The sequence below is a fragment of the Camellia sinensis genome, chromosome 1, assembly GCF_055761805.1.
Source record: "Camellia sinensis isolate YWXY chromosome 1, ASM5576180v1, whole genome shotgun sequence".
Lineage (NCBI taxonomy): Eukaryota > Viridiplantae > Streptophyta > Magnoliopsida > Ericales > Theaceae > Camellia > Camellia sinensis.
In genome coordinates, this window is record NC_138961.1 from 200,565,924 (window position 1) to 200,576,523 (window position 10,600).

General features: G+C 35.7%; 1 protein-coding gene across 4 annotated transcripts; it reads right to left on the minus strand.

Moving 5' to 3' along the window:
- Nucleotides 1-607: 607 nt before the first annotated feature.
- On the minus strand, nt 608-10,212 carry LOC114296054 (PHAF1 protein At3g51130). 4 transcript variants are annotated; one of them, XR_014342806.1, is made up of 15 exons: nt 9,997-10,202; nt 9,684-9,766; nt 8,267-8,341; nt 5,251-5,318; nt 5,068-5,173; nt 4,915-4,975; nt 4,647-4,810; nt 4,163-4,225; nt 3,191-3,238; nt 2,122-2,235; nt 1,921-2,020; nt 1,770-1,837; nt 1,445-1,583; nt 1,192-1,254; nt 608-824 (listed from the first exon to the last, which is right to left on the minus strand). XR_014342806.1 is itself a non-coding variant. In XM_082892668.1 (15 exons), exons 1-14 carry the CDS (start codon nt 10,103-10,105, stop codon nt 1,207-1,209), a joined length of 1,212 nt encoding a protein of 403 aa, XP_082748794.1. In that variant the 5' UTR covers nt 10,106-10,202; the 3' UTR covers nt 608-824; nt 1,192-1,206. The 4 variants fall into 4 exon arrangements, 2 of the variants coding, with proteins under 2 accessions (XP_082748794.1, XP_028096154.2); XM_082892668.1 differs by having other exon boundaries at nt 1,445-1,549; XR_014342805.1 differs by lacking the exon at nt 9,684-9,766 and having other exon boundaries at nt 9,997-10,212.
- Between the last annotated feature and the right edge of the window lie 388 nt (nt 10,213-10,600).

Below are 10,600 nucleotides of genomic sequence, written 5' to 3' on the forward strand. Positions count from 1 at the left end.
TTTTTCAATCAATTTCTCTAAATAACATTCTCTATTATTTTTTTATTTTATTCGGTGTTCTTTGTCAATTTAAAATAAATTATGAAACACACAAGATAGATAAAAAAAACACTCACATACACTACAAGGTAGCACACCGAATAATTCAATGTGCATCAATCAAAGAGACAAGAGGGGTGACTTGAAATGGAGAGATGGAAACCAATTTTGGAAAGGAGAGAAACAACTATTGCACCTTTCACACCCAATTTCTTTCTTCTAAATTGTACCCACAATTTTATAACTTTGACACAACTATTTACCATTGTGTGATTGTGTTTTCTTCATCCTAGCCTTACAAATTACAATTACAAGTACTTTCTCATTTCATAGAAATAAAGTACAAACACAAGAGAGTCCTACAAACTGAACCACTGGAGAAGGTGGATTCAACCCTGAGTAGAACACCTAACTCAAGCAGCCAGTCTTGCCTGGCACCCAAGATGACTTCAAACCAGCATATAGTTTCCATATTGTTTTCATCTTCAAATTTTCAATCTTTCAATTTTTCAGAAATCAAACCATATAATTTTTTCTGAACTGTAAGACAGCAAGAAGCCAGTAAAACTTGGCAAAAAGAATACATGAATTTTGTAGAGAAAGGAGCAATGCACCATGCAAACTTCTCATAATACATGGTTACAGAAGTTATCGTGCATGTTTCGCTGAATCAACTGTACAAATCCTTAAATAACTATACAATTATAGAGGAAACCACCATGATATTCATTACAAGCATTATTGACTGCTTTACAATTGTTGTCTGCACAAAACCAGCCTGCACCCTGCCAAAAAACAGCAAAGACCGCAACCAAAATCAACCCATATCGACACACCTTAATATTCTTCTTCTTTTTCTCTTTCCTTTTTTTTTTTTTATATATATTTTTGACAGCATTGTATTACTCAAACAAGAGGCGGTACATCTTTGGAGCTTCCAATTGGCAGGTAAAGTCTTGTGGATGTCATACCAGAGGTTTACCAATTAAAACCACCACTGACTAAAAAATGTTTGCACAAAAATAGCTCACAAAAAACATCAAGTCATGAGGTCCTAAATTTAACGGAAGACTGGCATAGAAAGAATTATTGCAGTTACAAAAATCTTCAAAATACAAAAAATAAAATTTAGTACATGCAAATTCCACATACCATAGAACAATTTTCTCATGACTGGAAGAGAGTTACAGTTGCAATATAACCATTCTTCATAACCTGCCAACATCAGTGAAACACTTGTAAATAATCCTTACATTACATATCCCATAACCTAAACAGAAAAATTCCCAAGACAGCAGAAAATTGAACAAAATGAACACAACAAGGATCAACTTGCAATACAGGAGAAGGAAAAAGATAAAGATCAATACAAAAGAAATTAGGTCAAATTTGATCAATAACTCACCTCGAATGCAACATTCTGATAGCCATATACAAAAGTAGATCCAAAAGGATTGCTTTTAGAACCTTGTGTTTGGATGGCAGCTCGGCCACAGTCCCCGAGAATCTCCTAGAGAGGAATAAATCATTTATTGAAGACAATACTGAAATTGAACGACAAATAGCGTAGGTAGAAATAAGCAAGTTGAGGAGAGAAGGTGAATACACATGCACAACTAGAAAGTAGCTTATTGGTAATAGCTATGCCAATATTGAATCAGAAAGTTCAAAAACTTGCAACTTAATAGAGAAATACGGTAGAAATACGAATGGCATTATAACATATTTACCTTCACTTGTTCCCATTTTGTGCTAGGTGTAATGCAGGCATTTACTTCCTGATGAAAAGACCCACCAACTGCAGGAAATATTAGAAACGTAACATATCAGTTTCTAAGTTAGCATGGCTACCAAATGGTTCAGTAACCGATCAGAACTTACAATCGGAATTGTAGATAACAAAATTGCACTTTATGTATAAATTAAAATCTGCATGCCCTGGATAGTTGGTATGCAAAACAAACTTCTTGATCTTATGAGCCTGCAAATTCAACACAAAATTTTGAAGAATTTTCCAGGACAAAGATTAATAAGCACAACTTCACTATAGAAATTATCACTATGAGAAAAGGAAGACAGTACCTGCCCATCAAATAATATGTCCAAGCCACGAGTGAAATAATTGTAGAAATAATCACCACAAAGAGTTGTCCGTGGCCGAGGATCAGAAGCAGAATGAATCACCATTTGATCTACCTGTACAAGTAACAAAATTGATTTCCACAAATTGTTTTAATACCCCAAAACCCAGAAATAATTAAGACAGAAAGATTGAATTTCAAGAGTCTACATTCAACACCTCGAATTTCACACAAGCCAATTGCCAATTTAAGGTGAATATCAAGCTACAAAAGTCAAGAGACAACAAGGCCTAACATTTAATGCAAAAACATAAAGTTCTTAAGCACTTTATTTATTTCCTTTGCTTGTATATTTTACGACAGACCTTTTAGGTATTTTGAGTTGTCAATACGAAAAACATGGTTGCTAAAATAGGTCCAAATCACACAATCTACCTGCTACAATAACGTAAGAAAATACAAAAGATTGCATTCTTGTTACTAAACCACCATAATGTAAGCAAATGACTGCTGTAGTGAAGGTGTAAAAAAAATTTTTTTTTGTTATATCCAAGATAGAGGGGAAAATGGAACAAGATGCAAAACAAGAAGAAATTGTATGTTCACAATCAAAGCATAAAGTAACAAAAACCTTGAACACATCAAATGGCTAAATCACTCTTTTAAATCCCAGTTTGTTCATCCAACTATCAAAGTAACAACCCATGTAGTCCATGATGTAATATCACCAAGTTCAAGTATTTAACAAAAGATACGAAGGCATCTGGATTTTGGTTCATTAATATCAATTTGCTGTATTACAGATATCAAATCCACCAAAATAAGCATATTTAGAAAAATAATGAAAATTTTGGTAATACTAAATTTCACACATGCAATAGGGAGAAAAAATAACAAAGACGAAGCTCCTAAATCAACTACAAATACCAATTCAAGGAAAAGTTACTAAATTTCTGCAAGTTCAAAAAAATATAAATCCCATGGCCTCGTTGAAAGCAGCTCAAATGTATAACCATAACCAGTGTACCAAATTCTGACATTCAGTTTTCAAGAAGAGTAACTAAGGATACCTGCTTTTGATGAATTCCGCAGGGGCGACCTAACTCGGTCCACACATCCTGCAAAATAACAAGAAAAACATTACATGCAATACAAACATAATTCAATTTTAAGATGGAAACAAAGTTTCAGTTACCACACCAAATACACACACCATTTGAACAGTAGAACATGAAGAGAAATTAATGTGATTGTGGACCAACCAGACAGGGTTTAAGTTGACAGTAAGAATGCAAGCACACCAGTGAACCCCAACTTCATTGCAATAGAGGGAAGATAACCTCTAAGGAGTAGCTTGGTGTACTGTGGGGATACACCAAAATTGAGACCATCAATGACCAGTTAATGCTCACTAACTACATAGAACCACCACCAATTGAGAGGATAAACCAGACTCTAGTCATAACAGTACGGATTACCAAAGCTGGTGCAGAATTCCACAACAAACTTCTTGATTTGTTTCCAAAGTTGCCAAAAGTTAAAATATTTACCTCAATCAGGTGAACTTTAGTCTATCAACCATACAATTTTCATTCCTAGTTTATTCATGAATATGAAGCTACATCAATAACTCTAAATACAATTGAAATTATCATATTAACAAATTCTCCACTTCATTGCTTGCAAAGTTGCACTATTAATTCACTCTCAATGTCACATTTCGACTTTCCTGAAGTAGTATTCTTACCATTTCGGAGCTACCTGAGGTTTCAATTTGTTTTTAATGCCAAAGAAATTCCGATTCCCAATGATGTCATATGATTAAAACTAACCATGGAAGCAAATAAGTATCAAAACATAACAGGAGAGAGTCATAATTTCTCAGAAAATCAAAGTGAATGAAAAAGAAGCATTATTCCAAGCCACTTCCATGGGAAAAAAGTTACATATACATCATGTGATCAAGGAAATAAATCAAAATAAAATTTACAGGAAATGAAACAAGAAGACTACATTCAATAAAAGAGTTAAGCAGATCTTACCTGCAGCGATGCGCCGAATGGGATATGCTGGCCACCAACAGCAAAATATAACTCTTCCCCGAGCTGGATAACAAAGAAATTGAACAGGGTCAGTCAAAATACCACAATGGCTGCCTCTCTTTAGGTCAGATGAAGAGTCTTCAAAAGAAGCAGACTTTTATTGTTGCATTTATGGAATACCTTTCCAGAAAAACACAGAAATATCTCACATCTAAAAGTGACAGCTATAGGATCATTTAATCCAGGCTAATATATTTTAAAAACTGATAATTTGCATGGTGCCTCCTTACTATTTATATATTAGTGATCAACCAACTAATGATGTGAATTTATATGAGTAGGAGTAACTCCAAAATTTTCATTCTCTCATATCAGACCCTTGATGCTGATAGGAAGAAATATGAGCAGGTGACAGAACACCTAACTTTCTGGGAAAAAAATAATAATAATAATGATGCAGAGATGGCAAAGGAAGTAGACAAACCTTAACATGAACCTCCTCCATATAGAGGCTGCCAGCAGGCAAAGGAGGAGCAGAAGCCTTGTCCACTAAAGAACCAATGCCAACTCTACCTGCAGAGCTATCATATATAGAGACACGGCATGTGACTGGCGTGGTGCCATCAGGAAACTCCAGAGGCAATGCCACTTTCAAAGTGAAGGGAGAAAGAAGGCCAATAAGGATTCTTAAATTTGTATGTTTAAAAGTCTTAAACTTTCTATTAAAAAAAATATATTTGTAGATCCAATACCTTCTCCATCACTACAGCAATTTGTATATTGAGATGGAATTGGAAAAGCAAAGGACAATCCCTGCAAAATACAGACATCAACTCCTCCAAGTTAAAAAAATGGAAGAAGAGGAAAACATGTACCCCTTATGAATGTGTATTTGCCAAACATACTGGATAGAATAGTGTGTAAACACCTCTAACTTTGTCATAAATTCCAGGATATGTTGGCCCAAAAGTCGCATATACAGCAACAAAAGTAGCTAGAGTGGAAGGTCCCCTGGAAGTAAAGATGAGGGTCAACAATAATACATTGACCAAAAAAGCAAGATAATGAGTGGCAAACTAATGACTCACCCAATCAGAGAAGTGGCATAGTGCATTTGAAGCCGCTTGATATCAGAAATTTCAATCAGGTGTAGCCTCTAATACATAGTAGAAAGTAAGGTCAATCTGTAGCGCCCTCAAAATAACAACATTAAACCCATCAATAAAGACATGCATTGATATGTAAAAGTTCCACATTCTTTCATTTATCAGAGTTTTATTACAAAAAGTATTACATGTTAACGACAAAAGCAAATGCCCTAAAGGTTTACAGCTTTCCAAGTTAACACTTGGTTACAACAAAAGAGTACTAACTCATTTACACATTAAGCCCTTGGCTTGAATTTACATGTAATACATCAAAAATAAAACGACAAAAGTGTGTCCGCCTCTAGCCTCCCAAGCTACGTCCTTGGAGGTGGCATGTTATCTGTACCTGAAAATGATATGCCCATATAGGGTGAGCCACAGCCCAGTAGAAATACACTAAACCAAATATGAACAATGACTAAAAGATTAGCAGTTGATAGATAGCCAACACTGATACTTTCTTTTTATCACGCTTTACAGTTTCATGACATACAAGTCCATGTTACAATTCTTTTTTTTTTTTCTTTTTTTTTTTTTTTCAGTTCCTTTCAATCCTCAATTTTACAATCATGGCTCAGAACCTGGCCAACAACTCATATGAGACAATAACTCATATCAAACGCTTCCGTTTCATAATAGATAAGCATACTAGCTATATCACACAACAACAGATAAGCATGCAAGCTATATCATCACTTCCATAGATATGCATATGAGCACTATCACACTTCCAATGACAAGCATATGAGCTCTGTCAATACATCATTAGATAAGCATATGAGCTCTATCTACGGAGTCCATCCCCTATCTCCTCCCAATAACATCCGGTTTAGAGGTCCATCCCCTATCTTCCCCTAAACCGTGGAGTACATCCCCTATCTCCTCCAACACAACACAATGCATATAAACAATAATTATACACATCATCACACAACACATAAATTTAACGTGTTCTTTCAATCATCATACTCAATGATTCATTCCAGTGATTAGTTTCCGTTTGCCTAATCATCATGCATTGCCTACAACAATCACGACTATCCTCCACCGATAGCCCAAAGCAGTTATTTCTATACAGAAAATAAATGCAACAAATGGATATAAAATCAACATTTCAATTCGGTGAGTGATAAATAATTCAACTACACCATTTTTCCCCATACATTCTCAATCTCAACAATTCCATTTCATTTCCTCATTTCTCACAATTAATTATCCCAATTAATCAAACAATGTAATTAGGTCATTTTACATAATTAACATTTCAACCCTTAGGTCCCATTTTCATCAATGATTCAACATTAATTCCATTTCTCTATGCCAAACATGCATCTAGGTTTATTATAAATAAAACCCCAACTTTTGTAAAAATAACACAAAAGCCCCAAATTTTCACAAACTTACCAAACCAACCCCAACATCTCAAAATACTAAAATTTAAAGACAAAATTCATAGAGAGGAGTAGGATATCCCTACCTCAAAGTTTGAGCTCCAAAGGAGATGAAGACCAAAATCAAAATGCTCCAAAGACCAAGATTCTCGGATGAAAATGACGCCCTCGACGATCAACACGACTTTTACAAAGGCCGAAGGTGAGGAACTCACCCTAACTAGATCAAAATCTAGAGAGAAGGCAAGATTTTAGAGAGAGGAGCTCTCAAAATGGCTTTTAGAAAAAGTAGGGAGAGAAAGAAAAGCAAAAAGTGATTTGAAATCACCCAGCGGATAACTCATATACGCATGACCCACTCGAGCGGAGAACACGACGCTCGAGCGCCAAGAACAAAAATCTGGACACGCTCGAGCGCAATAAGGCCCGCTCGAGCGCCAAGACACAAGAATAAAGCACTTCCGCTCGAGCGCGAAAACCAGTCCGCTTGAGCGTGGATTTCTCCCTCCCAGAACTTATACTCTGGAAGTACTACCCGCTCGAGCGGCCACCGACCCGCTCGAGCGCCACCGCTCGAGCGTAAACAAACCCGCTCGAGCGCAAAAATCACATCTGCAGAAGTTTTGCAGAGACACGAAATACTGGAAGTGTATAATCCCCGCTCGAGCGCAATAATACCCGCTCGAGCGGACAGACCAAAATCTGGGCAACTAGTTTTGGTTTCTAAACTCAACCAACCTATAACAGACCTGCCCAACACATCCCACAACTCAAATACAAAGTAAGAAAGGATGCAAACAAGATAATGATCAACTACCGACATCCACGGGCACATGCCCGGATCACTGCACAACAAGGGTAAACCCGGGATCGCTATACAATCAATTGAACTATTCATGAACATTGTAAGTGTGAACCTCGCAGCCACACTCAAATACATCATTACACCATAGATATCAAAGAACATTATTTTTGGAACAAGTATTACATTCTGATACTAACAATTTGTTTTGTGGGGGGTACTGTAGAGCCTCAACAGAAATATTTTCATTCACATAATGCATCTCAATTAATGTCATAGTTTAAGCTTAATCCGTGCACTAAGAGGCGTGCCATTGTTAAAATGGTTTAACATCTTCATTTTATAATATCTAGCTGGCATTTCAATCGAAATTACAATTGGTGCCTTTTTTTAACCCAAAATCATAAAAATTATCTTGATCAGAATAAAAGGTTTCACCATAATTGAGATGCATTAATTTTCAGAATTTTTTTAACCAGATTGGAATTAGTTAAAGTTGTTGAATTTTAGCTGAAACTACTCTACAAATATCTTCTTAAATATTTTAAATTAGGTCCACCCGTAACAATTAAATCCTGCATAGTTTTAGGCATAGGTATCTAAACTCTGGAGTGCAAAACCTAGCAAATAACGTATTAGTTGCACAAACATTTAAATATACATAAAATAGATTACATCAACCTTTTTCAAGAACAAATATGATTGCCAATGAAATAAAGCCCAAATAGGAAAGGTAAAGTACAAGGCATGAACAAAAAAATACCTGTGACCAAGGATCAAAATGAAGATGAAAACCATGATCTGGAAAGCTTATAACAATATCCAGTTTTAGAGGCTCCTGGAGAGCAAAAGCATAACAATGAAAGGTTGCCCCACTCTTAAGAATGCCAAAATACTATACAATTCACTGAATAACCACAAGGGTCTACACACCACATTAATGAATGGCCATAGTATTTGCCTTGAAAAAATCATTCCAACATGAGCATGATTCGTGTGTGTGTGCACGAGCAAATTGGTGCACTTCACTTTACACAAACCCGAGATGAAGCAAATATGGTGTCCCAGTAACTTCAACCAAAAGTCAAAAAAAATTGGCAATCATCAATCATATTGTCATTCCTGATATTCTCTACCACACTACAGGGCCTAAAAAGCACATTAATAATTATAATACAAGAAAGCTTTTAGCTAATAGAACATTTTTTGCTAAAAATATATATAGAAACACTAATCATAAAATACCATCCACAAAGTCATGTAAATTTGCAAGACACGTAGAATGTTAAAATAATGGGTACTGAGTTGAAGGAGCTGAAAGGGTAGAAAAAGAGCTGTAGCAACAAGAAAACAAAAGGAAGGGGGTGGGAAGGAAGGGTTCTAGCACCCAGAGAATGAAACCGAACAGTGGCGCCACAATAAACAATCTAAAATAGTAGGCTTCTATACTTTACCCTGGGAATGAAAGAAAAATTGATCAAACCGATTGAACTAACCAAAACGGTGAATTCGTAGTCACTCTGACTACACCAATGACTGCCAAGAGCCAGCGATTGCTGATTGATTTCTTGATTTTTCAAGATTTGTTGGTTCAAACCAGGGGTTGATAATTCACAATGACAGTAGCTGACCACAAATACTAAAGTGGAAAGGCTCACTCATTTCTTAGAATCTGAAGTCATCTCCAAGATCTCATATCAAATCTTTTTCATTAATTCCCCTTCTAACCTTTCAATATATACACATATCAGGTATTTTTTCATTAATTTCCCCCCTCTAATCTTTCAATATACACACATATATTGTATGTATGTATTGGGTCGCCTTGATTTGTTTGCTAGCTTGAGGGATTTTATTGTTTTTGATATCTTAGCACCGACTAAACTGAACCGGTATAATACACATAGGTTTGGCTCGGTTATCTACTGTGTTTGGTCAGTCTTGATGCATATAAGCACAAAACCGACAATTTAAGCTCGGTGTGAATTTTACTTTATACCCCGATAACCGAACCAAACACCACTTACTTTTCCCCCTTTTTCTTTTATTTTCCTTGAACATGAAACTAGAAAATGGGTCCAATCGCAACCCAAAGAAAACCACTAAAACACACAAAATCACAAGGCCAACCAACCAATCACAGTAGCATACGGAAACAAACAGCATCTATTGACACAAACCTCGTCAGGGTACTTCACATGGACAACATCGTAGATGTTAGGTTGCTGTTCTATTTGAGCAAACGCTTCACATATGGGCATTCCTGAACAGAACAAACATATATCAAGCAATCACATCAAACAAAACAACAACTACAAAACTAACCAAAACTAACAAATTTCAGCTCAAATTTCAATAACCATTCGGACTCAACATTGATATTGTTAACAAAGCAAAGCAAACAAGCGACCCCATAAATCCAATCAAACCGATTTTCAACGCATTAATCACGAAATCAAAAAAGGTAAAAAAGCGAATGTTTGGAAGTAGAACCGAGAGAGAAAGGGCCGGGGCCGAGGCCGAGTCCGGGACGGAGATCCAAGGCGATGAAACCCATGGCAATGCCCTCGCACTTGCTTTTGGATCTCTGCTGCTGCAACATGCCCTTTTTTTTGGCTCTTTCTTCTGTTGTCGTCGTCGTCCCGTTGCTTTCGGTGAAGAAGACGCCTCCCAGCGCACGAAATGTTTTCGTGTTGCCATTTATAAAAAAATAATAATAAATAACCTTTTAGATTATTTAAATTTGATAATAATAAATAACCTTTTAGATTATTTAAATTTGATAATAACAAATAATTCAAAATATGTTTCAATTGTTTTTTCAAATCACATGAGAGGTGTTTTTTCTACCGATTCAACAAATATTTTTTAAAATTTTTAATAATTATATTTTTTTCTCGGATCTTTTTAAAAAAAAATTAAAAATTATAGTCAAATTTATTATATATCATATCAAACTTTTAAACAAATTTATAACTCAAATTTGATGAGAAAAAAATCTATATTTGCTCTCACGTGGTTAAAGTGTCATTCAACTTTCTTTTTTCTTTTTTTTTTTTTTTGGGAGGGGTGGGTGGGTGGGTGGGGTTTATTTTTT